Genomic DNA, 18,958 nt, shown 5'->3' with positions numbered 1-18,958 from the left:
ACGTGGACATACAAATCCCTTATAGGAGGGCTGCCCAGGATGTCATGTTCCCTCTAAAGAAGCGTCCACACCAACACTTTCACTCCAGAAACCCTGGCATCCTTGCTGCCCCTGTTATCCAGGCCACTCATCAGACCCTGCCTCTGAATGCTGCCCTCGCTGCGGACCCCGTCCCAAGCCGCCTGCGCATGGCCCGCCTCGCCTCATTCCTTCCTCTGGACAGCAGATGCAGCCCACAGCAGGCTCATGTTTGTAGGGCAGTTTGTGATTTTTAAATCTTGTTCACACCCAAGTCCCACAGGTGTCGTCATCATCACCCCACTTTACAGTTGAGGAAACTGAAGCTCAGAGGTCCACTTTCTTGCTTAAAGTCACAGCCTGGTGGGCAGAGCTGGATCCAGTCCCCGTTCTGGGGTCCAGGTCCCCTCCACTCCCATGCTCCCTTGCATTGCCTCGGGACATCGGGCATACCCGTGTTTTGACATGTTACTGACACACCTGAGAGTGAGCTGCTGGAGGGTGGGGTCTGTACACAGGTATGTATTTATTATCTCAACAAATAGTGATTGCCTCCACACCTACTAGGCACCACGCCTGTGCTGCTCTGCTAACTCTGTCACTGTAGCTGGCATTGCTGATGGCAGGAAGTCAGTGTTTGGGGACGGGTTGTGTTTGGGGTGGGAAGGTAAGGCGAGGCTGCCCTTAGTGGAGTTGCTGGAATGAAGATGAGCTACAGGGGAGGAGAAAGGGCCCTGAGACCTGCTCTTCTCTGTCTGTGACCTGAGGCGGGTCCTAGGCACCTCAAAATCCTGGTGCTCACCCATCGCTGGGGCCTGAGTGGTGATGTCAGTAAGCTGTGTGTCGGCAAGGGCTGCATTCACGTCCTGAGAAAGGAAAGGCCCCCCTGCTCTGTTCCCTGAAGGGTGATGGCAGCTGGGGGACAGGAGCGGTTTGCTCTGGTGACCACCTGGAACTACCCGCCTGGCCCTGGCAGCTCCCGCCTCCTCAGCCCTATTGGTTTCCTCATCTGTGTGCTGAGATTGGACAGGGATTCTGAGATTCCTTCCAGCTCCATGTTTCCAAGACCAACTTTGCAGTTTAGAATGGCAGATACCCCTGCACAAAAAGGGTGGGGTACAGATGAAGGTGCAGCTGTGCAAGGCAACAGGATGCTGGCATCTTACACGCCCCAGCTCGCAGTGCCCATCACTAACCCATGGGAGGACCTGGTCTGCAGTGCCAAGAACTGTCCCAGGATTGTGACCTGCCCAGGTGCTGCTGGTAGCCACACCTGAAAAAACTGGTCTTGGTGACTGTGAGCCGCCATGACCAGGAGTCATCTGTCAGCTGAGCCTGTTGTCACCACTGTGGTGTGACAGGCGAACAGTGGAGCCAGGTGAGGACGCATTCCTCAGTACCTTCTCAGAGCTGCTGCGTGGGGCTGTTTCGTGGAGGAGAGCCAAGGCCACCCTCTGCCCTCCCCAGTGATCTACAGGGGACCTAAGTGGGTCCCTCTCCATTCCAGCCGGTGTGTTTCGGGCCATTTCTGTTTGCCTTTCAAAGCCTATTTGCCTGTCAGTCTTACTTTCCTGTGTCCTGTCCTCCCAAACCGCAGACCCCATCGCTTTCAGGGGGTTCTTGTTGATAAGAAACGAGCCCACTCTGAGAGCAGGGTCCTCTGGATGCGAGCCAGCCTGGGCCTGGCTTGCTCAGATTTTTTTGTCTTTGCATATTTTTCTGAACCTTTGCTCTCTGGTGTGGGAACCAGCTGTGGGCAGATCTTGGGCAGAGAGTGGAGAACTGGACTGGCAGCCTCTGGCCAGAGTGCCAGCCTAACTTGAACTTCCCATAAGCAAGCAGCATAAAGGAAAATAGGGGAGGGTGGTGCTGTCATCTAGCCTGTTCCTGAGTCTCGTCCTCCCAGAGCTCAGCCACCGTCACATGGTAGGATGAGGTCAGACCACTGTGAGGTCGTAGTAACCAAGCGCTTCCTGAGTCTCAGATGCTGTTCTGAGTGTGGTTACGGCATTGACAGGCTGCTCACTTTGAGTTCACTGTTCAGTGGGAGGAGGGCCTTAAAGAGGTAGGAATGAGGCGGGTGCCTTTGCAGAACAGAAAACAGAGCCTGGTCCAAGGTGAGATCCAAGGAAGGCAGGGGCTTGAGAGGAGGTGCCAGTAGTGTGATGGGAGAGGCGGCTGCAGCCAAATTACTCCTGCCTGGGTCTGCCTGGGTAAGGAGGTGGGTGATGGAGAATCAGGAGGGCTTTGTGGAAGAGGTAGCTTCTCATTAGTTAGACCTTTAAAAATGGAAGGGGTCTTAGAGACAGAGAGAAGGCATCTGTGTTCCAGAAGGCAGGGGCTCTGGGCTTTTAGGTTGGTCGGTTCACCCTAGCTTGTCAGTGTTGGGATACCTGTGGCCCCTCACTGAGACTTGTGCCAGGTACCTACAGCCTCTTGCATAGTAAGCTGTGGTTACAATAGGCTGTGGTTACAGTGTTTGATGCAGAGATTGTTCGGTGCTTTCCAGGGGCCGGGCAGCTCCGTGCCTCACAGGATTTCCAAGCCCTATTTCCCATCCCTTCCTGAAGGGCTACTCTTGCATCATTGACAACAGATGAGTTTGCAAAAACACCTTATCATTTCTGCACATGAGTGTAGCAGAATCACGCTCTGCCAGCTGGACTGGAGGCTGGCGGCCGGCAGTTCCCCTCAGGGAGAGCAGCTGGCTGTTAGTGGTACAGAGCTGGCACTGCCCTACCAGGCAGGTCCTGGGGGATGTATCACTTCATTTGTTTGTGGGTTGGGTGTTTCTTTTTATAAGTTTTCATCTGAACTTGATTTTCCCAGTTGTGTGACATGTAACCCTCCTGCCCCGTCCCCAAGATGAGAAATTAAAATGAATGAGGCCGATGTATATCCAGGCATTTTATCTCTGGCGAGAGATCCAGATGCAACTTATTCCTAGGAGATGAGCCTCAGTCAATGGCTGGCATGTCAGTCAGTGGTAAAACCCCTCGGCACAGCCAGGGGCGCTGGCTTGCATCGGGCATGGGACATGGCCTCGCAGTTGCTGGGACACTCCTGGCCATGCAGAACCAAGTCCTGAGCACCGGCCTGCCCCCTGCAGACCCCTGCTCATTGTTAGCTCCCTTGTCTCCCCAGCAACCTGACAGGCCTGGGAAGTCTCTGAAAATGAAGAAACAGATCAGAGGTGCAGGGGCAGCGTCCAGAGCAGGTGATGTGAGAATTTGGGGACCCAGTTATTCCTCCTGTCTGGTTTGGTGTCACATGCATATGCACACACAAACACACTACACTGCCTGGCCTTGGGCTAGGCACATTGCCTCCTGGGGCCTTAGTTGTCCCATTTATAAGGGGAAATACTTGCCCAGAGGCTGCAGCTGGGCAAGGTGGGCACTAGAGATCCCAGCTGGCTCTGTCCCTTACCCTTGGAGTTTTCAAGGATAACAAAAGGGCCAGCAAGGCAGCAGGTCTAAGGAGCTCTGTAGTATCTGCTGTGTCTTATGGAAACATTAAAAAATATAAATTCTGTGATACCTTCTCAGCTCCAGCAGGCCTGCCTCCCACTGCAAACTGTAAGTGCTTTAGAAGCCAGCTTTGCTCAGCTGACAGAACATGGAGCCCTCCCACCACCTAGCAGGGCCCCCTTCCTCCCCCATGGACTCAGATTAACCAGGGAACGGTTAACCAGAGTGACAAGACAGTAGGGAACAGTTTTTGTTAAGTGCTTCTGCTTCCTTTTGGGGAAACTTAGTGGCATCTTAATGGAAATCCCAGGACTGCCAATCATTAGAGTTGGACCTGGGCCAATGCTCTTGTTCATAGATGAGGAAGTTGGGAGGGTCCCTAGATGAGATGGGACTAGGAGCCCTGGTGTCCTGACTTCAGGCCACTGCCTACCACAGTGTCAGAAGGGTGTTCAGGGCCTGGCCTCTGTGTAGACTGGCTTTGAGGGAAAACCCCTCAGTCCCACACAGGCCAACACTTAGCCTGCCCTCTCTCCCCACCATCTATGTGGAGGTCAGTCCAGGCAGCATGTGGGTTCCTTATCACCCGGTCTCCAAGGACTGCTGAGTCACCTGGGGGAAGGGAGGGAGGTACTTTCCTTAAACAGAGAGGGTCGAGGCCAAGGCACCTTGCAACCGCCATGTCTGCCCAGCCCTGCACTCCTCCTTTGTGGCCCCGTGGTCATAGAGCTCCTTCAGCCTTCAGGTCCTCCTGTGCCACTGCACCTGCGTTTTGCTAGCCGGTCCTCTGGGAGGCAAGGAAAGGACTGCCCCAAAAGGAAGGGGCCTGGGCACAGCCCACACTCCCCTCCAACCCACCTTGCCCAAGAGCAGCCCTTTGTGGGGGACAGAGGGACCAGTGAGACTTGGCCCTTCCAGGTGTTTTGGGCATAGAGCATTGGGCTAGCCAATCAGTCAGTTGGTATCTACTCCACCTATGTGATACGCTGGGTGACAGCAGAAACCAATACATAGGGTCCTTGTGTGCCAGGAGCTTGCCATCAGCTACTGGGGACAAACATGGGATGCATGGTGTACAATTAGAACTCAGAAGCACTCTGAAAGATGTGGGGGGCTCTAACAGGAAGTCATGTCAAAGCCGAGGCCTCTGAACTCCCAAAGCAGGAATTAAGCCAGAGCAGAAGTGATGGGCATGGGAATAGAGGGAGCAGTCCAGATGCTGCGGCACAAAGATGGGTCAGGTGCCTGGAGGGGGTGGCAGGCCCCAGTGTGAGAGTTCTGGGCAGGAGGCTGGGGCAAGGCCTGGGAGGGGAGACCAGTGAGGAGGCTGCCCCGGGGTCCTGGGGAGAAAAATGATGCAAGTCCAAGCCAGGGTGGGGAAGGCCTGGTTTCAGGCTGGTAGAGGGGCTTCTGGGAGCTCACAGGGTCCCTCCTGAAGGATTCCAGAGGGCTCATCAGGAAAGCACTGTGACAGCGGCATGAGGAATGAGCCAGGCACTTGTGGAGGTCTGGTGACTTTGATGTCAGCAAAGAAAAATTCATTTTAGCCCAGAGCCAAAGGGGTAGCTCTCTCAGTGTCCACCCTGGAGGAACCTCTGTTCTCGGGTACTCAGACCTGCAAAAGGAGGCTGGGGCTTTAAGACGAGGCCGTGGGTGCACCCCGGTTATATCTCGAGGAGCTTTGTCATCCAGCTCGCCACTCCGTCTTGACAGTCACTTTGTGATTGTTTCCCATCTGCTATCGCCACTTCCTATAAAGTCAGTCCTTTCCAATGGCCAGTTCCCTCTTTGCTCCCAGTGTCCGTACCATGTCCAGCTCAGACTCTTAGATTAAGCCAGACAGGTGACTGAGAGGGTTTTTTCATTTTGCTTATGGGTTTCTCCCGTCATTTTAACAGCATATGCCAGGCTGGGAAGCAGCAGCTGAGGCTTCACATGGCAGTCATCTCACTGCCTTCTAGACAGCAAAGCATTTATTACCTCGTGCTGGCCTGGAGTCCTGCTCTCTAGCTGACGGAGCCAGGAGCCAGGCAGTCCTGTGATGCATGTGTGCTGGGAGGCAGTGGGGCTTGAGCCATCCTAAGGTGTGTCTTAAATAGCTGGCACTGCTGGGCACGGAAAACTACCTAGACTGCAAAAGGCCAGATCTGACCAAGGCCCCTGTGCCAGACTCCACTCCACAGTGACAGCCAGCGCCCCCCTCTGTCTGGGAGACCCCACAGCTGGCTTGTCCCTGCAGCCTGGGGGACCCAAGGGTTCTGTTCTGCTTCTGAACTGGTTTCTCATCCACCAGCCCCAGGCCCAAGCAACCGCCCCTTCTGCTGAGAGAACACCTTGGGCTTAAAAAGTCACTCTCCTGCTGCTGCCAGAACTAATTTCCCAATAAACACATGGCACAATGACACGGAGGTGTGTCTATGGGCCCGTTTCTGCCCCTTGGGGCCTGATCTGGTGCCCAGTTTGGAGTTTCCACATGAAACGTAACTTAAAAGTTTTTTCCTGGTTGATCATTTCCACCACTCCCGTTCACAAAGCTGCTTTTTAAAAAAAACACTTACCTAGGTTTGATCACTGGGTGGAGAGGAAATGTGTGCCCAGAGGCATGAAGGGTACCAGCAAACCCAGGGAAATTTCAGAGTTCCCAGTATGCCGAAGGAAGTTCTGACTTGTTGGAACACCTCCCTCCGTGGGGTTTAACAAAGGGGTGATGACTTACTCTTTCAGTCAGCTCACAAGTGTTTACTAAGGACCTGTGATGGATGAGTTCTTTTCCTAGCTGCCAGAACCTCAGTTTTCCTGCTCACCGTCTCCTTGGCTTAAAGGGTTGATTTCTATCCTCTGATTCCTCCCAGTCGGGGTATGAAGGTTCATTTGGGTACAAATGATGTTTCTGTGACCTCTACTCTGGTGGCCCTAAGGGTGAAGGCCCAGCCCCGTGCCTGTGGCCTTCACTCTCAGAGCCACGTGGGAATTCTGAGCCACCTGGAATCAGCACCGCCCCCATCAGCAAGCATTTCATAACTGAGCCACTCACAAGGGCCCAGGCTTTGGAAATCATTCTGAGTATCCTGGCACCTCGGGGCCACTGAAGATTTTCTAGGCAGGGACCAGACACGTTGAGAGCAGGAGGCTTCAGGGCAGCCAATGCACTGCGCACATTATCTCCCCAGAAGCATGCTTGGCCCAGCTCTCAGAAAGAGAGCCTGGTTAGCCAAAGAGCACACCATGTCCTGTCTCTGCCAGCATCTCCAAGCTAGGGGCCCAGGAGCTCAAGCAGAAAGGAGATCGAGAAGGCCAGCGGCTTCATGTGTCGGCCAGACAGCAGACCAGCCCTGCCCATGTCATGGGCTGTCTTGAGTCATGAGACAGGATGACCGTAATGGAAACCAGAGGGGTTGCTCTGAGGTGTTTGGCACACATCTCTCCAGATGTTAGGAGGCCAGCAGGGAGGGGAGTCGCAGTTGGATTTAGAGGCAAATGGGTCCTCCTTCCCTCCCTTCCCATCCCCTTGCCATCATCTCAGCTCAGGAATTTCCCAGCCCTGCCCAGGATCATCATGATTGCCTCTTGGGGCCGCCTGTGTCCAGGCACTCTGCACACAGGACATGGTCTGACGCCTCCCCATGATCCTCAGAAGCCCCACACCCTTCTGGCCAGGCCCTGCGCAGGCCCCAGGCTTTACCCCATCCCATTGCTGACCAGTCCTCCAGTACAAGGCGTGGCACAGGATGGACCGGCGGGCCTGGCAGGTCTAGTCGCAGTGCCTCCACTTACAGCTCCACAGGCTTTAAGTTCTGTCCCTTGGTTTCCTCATCTATAAATGGGTGCACCAGTTCCTGCTTCGACGTCAAGCTGATGTGACAGTCGACATCGTGCAGGAACATGTCCTTGTGCCCCAAACCTGTCTCACCCAGAGTGCCCTCTGCCGGCCTGGCCCAGCCTGGCCTGTTGGGATCCTGCCCTTTGAGTTCCAGTGTGGCGAATGCTGGGCTGTGTGGCTCATCCAGCCAGCACGTGCCGCTGCCATGTTGGCATGTTTACACCTCCCTGCGGCTCTCATCACGTTCTTCTCTGTATTGCCATCACTTCTGACTCCCTTGCCAGAGGGCACTCCTTGAGGCCAGGACAGCCTCCTGGGTCTCACATACCTCACTCCTGCTTCAGACAGGATTCATCACACTGCATAGCAGTTGGCTAGCACTGGCCTATTGACCCCCGTCCAGACAGTGGTTGTTCACTGGAGCCAGAAGTGCTCACGCCTGAGAGCTGAGGGTCCCAGCGCCTCAGCGGGGAGGGCCAAGTCTCTGACCCAGACCCCAGGGGTGGCTCTTTCAGGGCCACACAGGCAGGTGGCTGGGCCTGAACCCTCAAGACCTCTTACCCCTGTCTGTCTCCATGCTGATTGCTCTTGCTTTCCAGCCAGTGCCCACAAGGAGTTTCTCTTCTCTGTCCCTGGTCCTGGGCTGGTCCCTTAACACTGAGGAGGAGGCTGCTCCTTAGCCCTGGGTGGGAAGTGTCACCCTAGTGTACTCCCAAACAGGCAGGGAGAAGTCAGCCAGGCAAAGGGCCGGAGGGGAGGCTGCCCCTAGACCCTGGCCCAGGCCAGGAGAGGACAGGAGACCTGGCTGTTAACCGGTCATCAAGCACTACATGTGGTCTCCCAGAGCAGGATGGCTGGACGAAGTGCGGGGACGTTCAGCAGGAAACGTGGAGCACCCATCCCAGACAGCAAGGCCCCACACAGCCCTGCTTATCTCCCCTCCTCCCCACTCATCCATGCGAGCTCCCTCCTCCTCCTTTTTTTCCCCTTAAACTCTTAATTCATCAGATCAGAGCAAATTATCTGTCTGGGTCACAGAGCCTGTAGATTGGCCCATTTATTTTCCATGTCATATTGATCAGGTTTCTCTGTTGAGATGGTTCAATTACGAGGCCTGCGGTTGGCACCGCCGTCCCACTCAGCAGGGTTCAAATTGGTCCTCCAGCTGCCACCAAGTGGCCACTGCAGATGTGCCTGCCCTGTGAGGGGCAGCCATTGTCCAGCACCTCTGGGTAAAAGGTTGTCCTGCCTTTGTTTCCTGTTTTGCTCCTCCAGCGGCTGCCCTGCCAGCCCTTGGCACACAGCACCTTCTCAGTCCCTTTTGTGGCCTGTCCCGTTGCATGTTCTCTCTTTCTCTCCTACATGTCAGAGTCCTTGCTCCTCTTTAAAGACAGAGGTCTAGAACACTGAAGAACACAAGTTTTTGAAAGAATAGCCCCCTTCTCAGATTAGTCTGTACCGTTAGTGTCCACGGGCCAGCACGTGAGGACAGAAATCACAGGTGCTGTGGGATGAAGCCCCACCTCCATTCCAGGCCTGCTCACTCCTGGGGTGCTCAGTCAAAGCTGTCATCAGACAATTCAAGACCCTGAAATAGGCCTGAGTAAGTCTGTTTGTTGCAGTCACTTGTCGGCATGTCATAAATATGACCAGAGTCCATGAGGGATGAGGTCTGGGGGTTCCCTTGAGAGTAGCCTGAATGGGCTGGGCATGGGGGGATGTGAACAGGACTGGGATCCTCTTTTACTCCCTCACTGGCAGTAACCACTTCTGTAGTCTGAGCCACAGTTTGAACTTGGGAACACAGAGCTGCAGACCCCACCCTGCAGCCTGGGTTGGGGGCAGGGCACCCTCTTCCCAAAGGTTAAAAATACTAACATGGTGTGAGTCTATCTGTGCCGTTTCCAGGAAAGGTACCTCTAGAGCAGCGGTTCTCAACCCGTGGGTCGCAACCCCTTTGGGGTCAAACGACCCTTTCACAGGGGTCGCCTAAGACCATGGGAAAACAAAAAAAAATATTTACATTACGATTCATAACAGTAGCAAAATTACAGTTATAGAGTAGCAACGAAAATAATTTTATAGTTGGGGGTCATCACAACATGAACTGTATTAAGGAGTCGCAGCATTAGGAAGGTTGAGAACCGTTGCTCTAGAGAGAGACAGAACAGGGGTTGCCTGGTGTGGGGGAGGATTGCCAGAGACAGCCTGAGGGAGCTTCCTGTAGCTTTGGATGTGCGGCTCTGATGCTGGGTCGAGATGCTGTCACTGAAACTCATCAAAGTGTGCACTCACTGTGGGTGGGTCATGTGCTAGGCCATACCTCAATAAAGCCATTTAAAAAGAGACAAACACAGGCAGGTGGATGCCCAGAGATGTCACAAAGCAGCACTTGGCATCACCTGGCCAGCCTCTCCCCCTCTGCCCTCCCCTGGAAGAGACCGTGCTCCTGGCCCTTCGTGGAGCACACAGTCACTGAGTGCTGCCTGAGGCCCATGCTGTGCCAGCACAAGAGGAATACAGCCACCAACCAGGCAGGTGTGGCCTTTCCTCACAGACTTGTATCCATGCTAGACAGACAAAATAGACACAGTTCCAGGTGGAAAGTGAAATGTGGCATGCAGGCAGTGCCAGGCTGATGAGGCATCAGAGAGCACAGTGCCAGGGCTGGGATCTGAGACCAGGAGCCAGTCTCACAGACCCAAGAAGCACCCAGCAGGCAAGAGGCCACCGCCATGTTAGACTGGGTGGCAGCCTCTCCCACACTGACTCCTCGCCATGGGTTGCACCTGAACTGGGGCAGAGTCTCAAAGGACGTTCCAGCTTGGGCTGGGCCCTGTGTTGGCACCAGTGTGGCTTTCACAACAGCAGCCATTGTGGGGCTCACTGCTGGTGATTCAGGCTGTGACCTAGCCGGGGGGGGGCCCAAGAGGCATTGTTTTTCACACACCACCAAGGTCACAGCCCTGCGAAAGATTAGGCAGTGGTCACCCATCTACCCTGCCAGCCCCCAGGAGGTGCTGCAGTCAGCGGGGAACGTTCCCTGCACACCGTGAGCTCGTGGGGCCCCCAGCTGCTCACTAGATGGGAGAGGAAGAGCAGGCTTCAGTCTCAGCCTGCTGGGCCCCGCCAGGCACTGTGCCTCAGTTTCCTCTCTCCGGTGTGGTAACACAATCAGGTTGTAGGGAGCACCAAGCAAGAGGGTGTGGAGGCAGGCTATAAATTTAGGATGCAGACGCTATAGTAGACATGTTATTTCCACGGCAACATCTGCCATTTTTGTCAGGTCCAAAGACGTGTACAAACCTGAGCAGGACTGGAGTGTTGGGGCGGTGGCCTCCCCCATGGACAGGGTACCCCCAGGCCCATGACTCCTCCACTCAGACAGCAAGCGTCCTGACCCCTGAGCATCCAGGGTTGGCCACTAGCCCCTAGGCAGCCCCCAGACAAGCCCTCTCCTTCCACCCAAAGGTGCTTCCTTGTAACCCACGCATGTCTCCCAGCTCTGCCCATAGACCACTCAGGTTTTCTCTCCACTAGGCCATGGTCCGTGCCTCCTGGGGAGCCCCACACTCGGCACTTTGTCCCTTCGTTACTGGATTCACATGTGGCTTCTTTGGTTTTCCCATTTCCTTTTGACCTCTTGTCATCTTTTTATCCATTTCTGCCTGTTGCAAGATGGAACCTTGAAAAGAAGGGACATGGAGGACAATCAGCCACCGCCTATGGGACTTGAGCTCAGAGCTCCCAGGCAGGGGTAGGGTGGGGAGACTGGTAGGAGCCCAGCAGTTCTTCCAAGGCCTCTCAGGTGCCCAGGTGCAAGGATGGCCAGGCAAATCTGGCCGAGTTGGGGGCCAGAGTAGTGGAGTCTCAGATTCCCAGGGGAGATGGAGAGGCGACACTCCCAGGGGGCCTGGAAGAGGCTGCGGGGCCTGCCTGAGCTCTTTCCCTCAGAGGAAGGAGGCAGGTGAGCCCGCCAGCAGGGGCTCTTCCCTGGGGGAATCATTCCCTGCACTGCCTTGCGCTGAGCAGACTGCCTGGCCCCAATGCCCTCAGCCCGGAAGGTGTGGTTTCAAGCCCCGGCGCTTCAGCTGCCCTTCCATTTCACCAGAAGAGTGTCTCACGTCAGGCAGCTCACTCACTTCCCTCTCTGGCAACCACCGAGTTTGAGAACATCCTGTTTTACCATAATCAAAAGAAGTGAAACTGTCCCATGAAATAAAATAGAACACCCCAAAACGCTTAGGAGGGACCAAGCTTGCCTTATGAAGTCCTTATTAGAAGCTGGAGGGCAGCTTCTATGTGATCCCCCTATGGTGCACAGCAGAACACAGCCAAGCAGCTCCAGCTCCAGGTGGTGGTGACAGTCCCCAGGCTGAGCCCTGCACCAGCCCCACTTCCTGTTCCCCCACTGCAGCCTTGTCCTCTCAACTATGCCCAGTCCCCTCCTGCGGTGCAGCCAAGTTTAGAACCACTGACTTTCAGGGGCACACAGTCCCGTTCTCTCTCGACTGCCGGTGGGGGGCACAGCAGCTAAAGATGGATAGCCTAGGGCTGCCCTGGAGTTCTGCTCAGTCCCCTTGGCGGGACAAGATGCACAGGGAAAGTAACAGTGGTCAGAGGTGTGGGCAGCATGGGTATCCAGTATTTACCATGTGCGCACCTGTCGCCCAATTCTACAGAGGGAAAAACTGAGGCCCAGTGAAGCTGATTGCCCAAGACCACACAGGTAGAAGGCAGTGGACCCGTCCTGTGCACCAGTGGTCTGAGCGCCCCTGCAGGCCAGGCCGTGTGCCGCTGGGTGTCCTTAGGAGCCCCCAGAGGGGTCCTCATAGGTGGGCAGAGACTGCTGCCAAGCTCTCAGGAGGTGTGTGTGTGTGTGTGTGTGTGTGTGTGTGTACACGCATGCATGTGCATGAATGCCTGTGATTAAACATGAGAGATTAAATGTGCCAAATTGCTGTTCAGATGTGTGTGTATGCACATGCATATGCATGAGAAGTAACTTCCAGGAACCATGACCAGTTGGCCTGTGCCAGGCAGGTCTTTCCCTCCCACTCGGCTCTTGTCAAACATGGCAGTTCCCACATTCACTCAGCCACAGGACTGCAGACCTGCTCACCTCGCAGGCACCCCTGGAGGATGCATTTTGGGGGAAATGCCAGACCCTGTGATCCCTGAGCTTGCTTCCAAAAGAGGCAGGAATTCAGTGGGGAGAGGGAAGTGTGCAATTCCCTGAGTGAAGAGGGTTGGTGACTCTGGTCACCTCACCTAGAGCTGAACCGTGGCACCTCCATCAGGGTGTGGACATCTCAGCCCCAGGAGGGGCCTTCCCTCAGCCGTGCTTGGTCTGCATGCTGTACATGGTGCGGGGTTGGGGGCACTCTCGGGGCTCTGGAGCCATCAACACAGCCTGACAGGGTGGGCACGGAGGACGTCCAGCAGAAGGTGCCCCTGCCCTGGTTGAAGGGGTGTGTGGATTTGGAGCCAGGGCCTCGCTTTTTCACCCATCTTGCTGTCAGTGGCCAAGCTCAGCATCCCTGGGAAGCCATCAAGCATAGCCTAACCCCTCAATCTCCCACCAGCAGTAGACATGGCTAGAAGGTTCCTCTCCTGAGACTCATACTCTTTTCTCTCCTTCTGTGTTCCAGCTGGTCAGTGAGAAGGTTGGAGGAGCTGAAGGGACCAAGCTTGACGATGACTTCAAAGAGATGGAGAAGGTAACAGGAGAAGTTGTGTGCCCCATCTGACCCCTGGCACTGTTTACTCAGTCCTCCATGGGGTCCAGCTCTGACAGCTGGGGTTTGGGGAGGTTTATAAGGAGGAACTAGACAGGTAGCAGGGCTCCCCCAGCCCTAGGCAGGTAGTGACGGGGACAGTGTAGTGAATGACAGAGAAGCCAGGCAAGCCCCCAGAGCAGTGGGTATTTCTTGTGTGGGCCCTGAGGCAGGCAGGGGCCAGGGAGCAGGGCAAGGACTGTCCATGGGCCCCTGGTTTGGCCTTGGGTGCCCTGGTGGTTTCGAAACGCCACATACTGCGTCTTTACAGAAGGTGGATGTTACCAGCAAGGCTGTGGTGGAAGTACTGGCCAGAACCATCGAATACCTGCAGCCCAACCCAGGTAAGGGTGTCAGCTGCAAGGGGTCTGCCCCTGACTCCTCAGGTCTGTGTCAGTCAGGAATCTTCCAGTTACCAGAGCATGAAGAGGGCATGTAAAGACTCAGAACTGAAATGCCCAGGAGTATGCAGGTTTCAGGCATGACTGGATCCAAGGATCTAAAGGATATCCTTAGGGTCAGGCATTTCCTTTCTGCTTCATCTGACAGCTTTCATTCCTTGTGTCAATCCCAGCCTTAAATCACCCTTATAGCCATCAGCCCCAGCAGAAAAGAGCACCTTCCCCCCACCCCAGCTGATTTTCTGAACCAATTTAATTGGGTTCTCACCCCTAGTTTGTCAGGCCCCAGTCACACATCTGCTTCTGGAGCATGAGGTGAGGTATCCTAGGATGAGAGGGAGATGAGGACCTTTCCTTGCGGAAAATCCAAATGCTGGTTCCCATAGTGGGAGGTGATGGACATGGCAAACCCAGGCGTGTCCATTCGAGGCGTGTTCCAGGGACAAACCCGAGTGGGCAGAGGTGCGAGCACAATTCCTCTCCCACCCCAGGCAGAGATCCATGTCCAGGGTGCCTGTACCTGCCCACCGCCACTTCTGGGGTGCTACTCCCCAGGCCAAGGAGGGGAGGGTCTCAGTCAGAGCCATGCTCCAGGATGAGACAACCCTGGGGCGTCCTGAGAAGCCGTTCATCTCTCCTGCCCACTGCCCATGATGGCTACAAGCAGAGGAGGGCAAGTCTGCTTGGAGGTTCTCCTCATAGCCTAGTCATCAGCAGGCATGGCAACTGAGGTGCCTTGGGCCAAGGGAGCGCTTTGGAATGGAAATAAGTGGGCCTTGAGGGGACAGGGGTGCCCAGGGCAGAGAGGTGCAGCCGGCAGTGCTGGCCAAGTGCAGGCCTGGTGGCTCCTGGAGAAACCACCCACATATCCACCCTGCCCATTATGTTCCAGCCTCGCGGGCCAAGCTGACGATGCTCAACACGGTGTCCAAGATCCGAGGGCAGGTGAAGAACCCTGGCTACCCGCAGTCGGAGGGCCTGCTGGGCGAGTGCATGATCCGCCATGGGAAGGAGCTGGGCGGCGAGTCCAACTTCGGTGAGGGCCCCAGGAATGTGGCATGGGGAGGCAGCCAGTCTGAGGCCCAGAGGATCAGAGCCTCCCCACATGGGCGAACAGGGCCCTTTCCTCCATAGCTCCAGGATCTCTTCTAATGCTGGCTAGTCCCCGGATGAGAGCCCCTGTGTGCCCCCCATGGTGAGGGAGGAGCCCAGCAAAGGCCATGGGAAGCCCCCCCCATGCCGCAGCTGGTTCAGGCCAAACCTGGTTCCTTCTCAGAGCATGGGAGGACACCTGTCATTGTCGGCCCCCAGCCACTGCAGCTCAGATTCAGACTTCAGGGTACCTTTCTGTGAATTCTGGTCCATGTTTTTGGCTGGGGGTGGGGTGGGGGCAGATTTGAAGCTGGGGGTATCATGTCCCCACAGGCCTCCTGTGACAGCTCCCCCCATCCCCTCTTCTGCAGGTGATGCCCTGCTAGACGCAGGGGAATCCATGAAGTGCCTGGCCGAGGTGAAGGACTCCCTGGATATAGAGGTCAAGCAGAACTTCATCGACCCCCTCCAGAACCTGTGTGACAAAGACCTAAAGGAGATCCAGGTATGCTGCAATGGTCTATCCCTGCCCACCCCCCAGTACAGCCCTCAGGGGTCCCTCACTCAGGCAGTGAGCCCCCTCCCATCCTAGGCCCAGGCTCTGCCCTCCTCGCACACTCGCTGCACGAAGGGCCGCAGGGCATTGGGGGCAGCCCTCCGGGAGGTCCTACTGCCGATGTAAACCTCGTCCCCGCCATCAGCACCACCTGAAGAAGCTGGAGGGCCGCCGCCTGGACTTCGACTATAAGAAGAAGCGGCAGGGCAAGATCCCTGATGAGGAGCTGCGCCAGGCCCTGGAGAAGTTTGAGGAGTCCAAGGAGGTGGCCGAGACCAGCATGCACAACCTCCTGGAGACCGATGTACGTCCATGGGCTCGGGGACCACCCTAGGGGAGCCTCTAAAATGAGCCCAGTGAAGGTGCCAGCTTTCTTGGGCTCAGTGCCTGTTCAGGGCATAAAGGAAGTGTAGGGGGAATGAGGACCAGAGTGGGGGAGCTCCCTGAGGCTTTGGGGTCTCTCTTTTGGGCCCTTTACCCTCCTGCTGCAGCTCGAGGGTCAGCCAGGCCCCTGTGCCTGGAGTAGTTTAGGAAGGCTGCCTGCAGGAAGCAGCCTGGAGATGGGGGTCAGAGGGTGGCCCCTCTTCATTTTTGGCTGGCTGCCTGCAGATTGAGCAGGTGAGCCAGCTCTCCGCCCTGGTGGATGCCCAGCTGGACTACCACCGGCAGGCCGTGCAGATCCTGGACGAGCTGGCCAGCAAGCTCAAGCGGAGGTGAGCCCCTTCCCGCTCTGCTAGCTGGGAAAAGCCTGGTGGCCCTGGGGTCCCTGCAAACCTGGAGTGGCTACGGCAGATTTCTGTGCTGGCCCAAGATGCCCTGTGCACCTCCCCGCAACAGCCTCGCCCTACTGGGGGCACAGTCCAGAGCCTGGGAGCTGGCTTTTCACAAACACTCTGAGCTGTGAGGGTGGGAATGGGGGGTCCCAGGAGGGAGTGGGACCTCCTAGGGCTTGTTCTGGTCCCCGAAGGCAAGAGCTAGAGTGACCTGAGGGCCAGAGGCAGCCTGAGGGAGGCGGGTTTACCCAGGGCTGACCCCAGGGACCACTCCTCCACCTCCGCTGTCCTGCAGGCACTCAGGTGGAAAAATAGTTCCCTGGTGGAGCTGACAGGACTTCAGGGTTCAGAGGACCCAGCCGATTGGCAACCTGAAAAATGCCCGAGTCTGGGGAGCCGGTCTTGGGATTCCCCCTCACAGCCTCCCCAGGGCCCCTCCACCCACGTGGGTGTTCCCTGGCCCTGACACGAGGTCTCAGGCAGGCTCAGGATCAGGCCCTGTGATGCTCACATCTGTCCCTTTGCTCTCAGGATGCGGGAAGCCTCTTCACGCCCCAAGCAGGAATACAAGCCCAAGGCCCGGGAGCCCTTCGACCTGGGAGAGCCTGAGCAGTCCAATGGGGGCTTCCCTTGCACCCCGGCCCCCACCATCACAGGTAACAGCAGCAAAGGGCCACGCTGTCCCAGGGCCTCAGAGCCAGGCTGCTTCATCCAGACTGTGGGGCTGGGGGCCCCCTGCCCACCCTACAAAAGGGTCCCCCAGGGATGGGACTGGGCCTCACCCCAGTGCTCTTAGCCCACCTCTGTTCTTTGTCTGCAAACAGCTTCGTCATCTTTCCGCTCTTCTGACAAGCCCATCCGGACCCCCAGCAGGAACATGCGTGAGTGTCCCCCGCCTCGGTTTATAATACTGCCTTCCAGTCTGTTCTGGAAGGGTCTTACTCATTCTGCTTCTCTGGTAGAAGTGGGCTCCCACTGTGGTCGGTCCTCTTAGCCCCTTATGAGCAGAGACGGAGCTGGGCTCCAGGCAGCATAGCCCCACCTCCCTGTGTGCTGTGACACCCAGGACACCCACCAGCTCTAAGCTCTCTGAGCGGCACCCTGAGGGCAGTGGGCTCTGGCCATCCTGATGCCACTGGGCACCCCAGCTCCTTCCAGCAGCGTTGTGGTGACCATTCATAGAACCCTTTCTGTTTCTCGTGTGACTTGCTCCTTCTTTCCAATGACCTTGGGGAGCAAGAGGAAGAAGTGGCTCTCCTTGGGGAAAATTGAGGCATATCGAGGCAGCAGGCCCAGGAGGCCTGGCTCAGCGGGGGCTGTGTCACCCTGCACACTGGAAGAGCCCATGGAGCCTCGGGTCTGAGCTGCATGCCTAGACCTTACACCCACCCCCTGCCCACCCCCAGCGCCCCTGGACCAGCCGAGCTGCAAGGCGCTATACGACTTTGAGCCTGAGAACGACGGGGAGCTGGGCTTCCATGAGGGCGACATCATCACGCTGACCAACCAGATCGACGAGAACTGGTACGAAGGCATGCTCCACGGCCAGTCAGGCTTTTTCCCCCTCAGCTACGTGGAGGTGCTGGTGCCCCTGCCTCAGTGACAGCGTTGGCCTGCCTGCCCCTCCGTCCAGATCGCCTGCATTCCACTTGCCCTAAAGCGCAGCCATGGCGGTGCTCCCAGGGCAGCAGGGCCAACGGGGAGGCCAGGGCCCCTGTTTACACTAGTGCTCACCCACAGTGGTGGGGGGCTTCCCTCCCCACTCCACGCGGCTGCCTGGGGTTCTGCTGCCCTGAGGGGGCTCACACTAAGGTGCTCTTAGAAACACTAACTTCCTCCTGCCCCATCCAGGACTGGTAACTCCGGTGAGCACGTACACACGCGTGTACACACACACCCCCACCCTCCACACTGGGGCCCACCCTGACCTGCCCTCACTGGGAGGAGATGGAAAGTCTGTGCGAGGGGATGGTTCCAGCAGGATCCCTAACTGAGATCCCCCACCCTGCTTTTAAATTCCCCTGAGACTTTCCCAGGCCCCAGCTCACCCACAGATGCCACCTCCCTGGGAGGGCCTTACCCAGGGGTCCTCAGGGGCCAGGTCTCCTAAGGACAGGCCCTCTCCTCAGCTGCAGGGCACTGAGCTCCACACACCTACCTTCCCTCAGTCCCTGCCTGCTGGTGCCCCACCCCCAGCCAAGCACATGGAGCGTTTCTCTGGCACCAGCTGCCATCACCAGCTGCACACACACCACACACACACGACATGCCACACATAGGACCATGGGACACACCTCCCTCCCCACAGTCTCCTTTCTGCCGAAGGTCAAACACAAAGGTTTTGATGAGTCACTGTTCCCAGACCCCTGGCTGTTGGGGCTGTCCTGGGGCCTCTCTATCCCAGGCCCGCTGCCGTGCCCTGTCGACAGCGTCCCCGTCTATCTCCTCCAGACCAAGGCAGGCAGCTGCCCAGACCAGTAGGACCCCCGCCCTGCAGCTGTTTCCCCCCTGGCCTAATCTGAAATTGCCTCAGTGGCAGGCTCGGGTCTGGTTCACATTCCCTTCCTGCAGTGACCCTGCACAGCCCCCAGGACACCATTACGTGGGGGACACACAGGCATCCTAACCAAGCCAAGCAGCATAGCCTTGGTCACAGTCTAGGGCAGATGGAAATGTCTTCCTGATTTTTTAAAAAAGAAGTATTAAATGTCTCTTTCTACAGCCTCTTGCCTGGTTATGGTGCAGGGCAGGCCTTTCCCCAGCTCACGCAGACACTCATGGCCCTCCCTAGGGGTCTCTGGTCAGGGCTAGGCCCACGCAGCTCCCACAGCGAGCCCACAACGGGTGGCTGTCATTTACTAGGTCACCAGCGTGGGACGTATGTCCCCAAGATGCCCCTCCCCACAGCCACAGCGCCAGGAAGGGGCAGGCTGGGGTCAGGCCCAGCACCGTCTACACACACAGCTCCATGAATGCGCCACCATGCAGACAGCAGCATACACTCTCAGTGACGAGTGCTGGGGGGGACCCCCACCCCAGGGCGCGACACAT

At 56.8% G+C, this 18,958-nt stretch overlaps 1 protein-coding gene across 2 annotated transcripts in view; it reads left to right on the top strand.

Annotated features, from left to right (window-relative positions):
- The window catches only part of SH3GL1 (SH3 domain containing GRB2 like 1, endophilin A2), a 35,398-nt gene extending 16,770 nt beyond the window's left edge, over window positions 1-18,628 (top strand). The window contains exons 2-10 of one of the 2 annotated variants that reach the window (XM_019653448.1): window positions 12,960-13,028; window positions 13,357-13,429; window positions 14,379-14,522; window positions 14,950-15,083; window positions 15,280-15,438; window positions 15,744-15,847; window positions 16,439-16,563; window positions 16,732-16,788; window positions 17,314-18,628. In XM_019653448.1, coding sequence (XP_019508993.1) covers window positions 12,960-13,028; window positions 13,357-13,429; window positions 14,379-14,522; window positions 14,950-15,083; window positions 15,280-15,438; window positions 15,744-15,847; window positions 16,439-16,563; window positions 16,732-16,788; window positions 17,314-17,510 — 1,062 coding nt within the window. In that variant the 3' untranslated portion in view covers window positions 17,511-18,628. Of the gene's footprint in view, window positions 1-12,955; window positions 13,029-13,356; window positions 13,430-14,378; window positions 14,523-14,949; window positions 15,084-15,279; window positions 15,439-15,743; window positions 15,848-16,438; window positions 16,564-16,731; window positions 16,789-17,313 lie in introns of those variants that run through there. The other variant, XM_019653449.1, reaches the window with a different exon arrangement.
- Window positions 18,629-18,958: the final 330 nt, after the last annotated feature.

The sequence above is a fragment of the Hipposideros armiger genome, unplaced genomic scaffold (assembly GCF_001890085.2).
Source record: "Hipposideros armiger isolate ML-2016 unplaced genomic scaffold, ASM189008v1 scaffold_202, whole genome shotgun sequence".
In the NCBI taxonomy this organism is placed as follows: Eukaryota; Metazoa; Chordata; class Mammalia; order Chiroptera; family Hipposideridae; genus Hipposideros; species Hipposideros armiger.
This window is presented reverse-complemented; position numbering and strand designations above follow the sequence as displayed.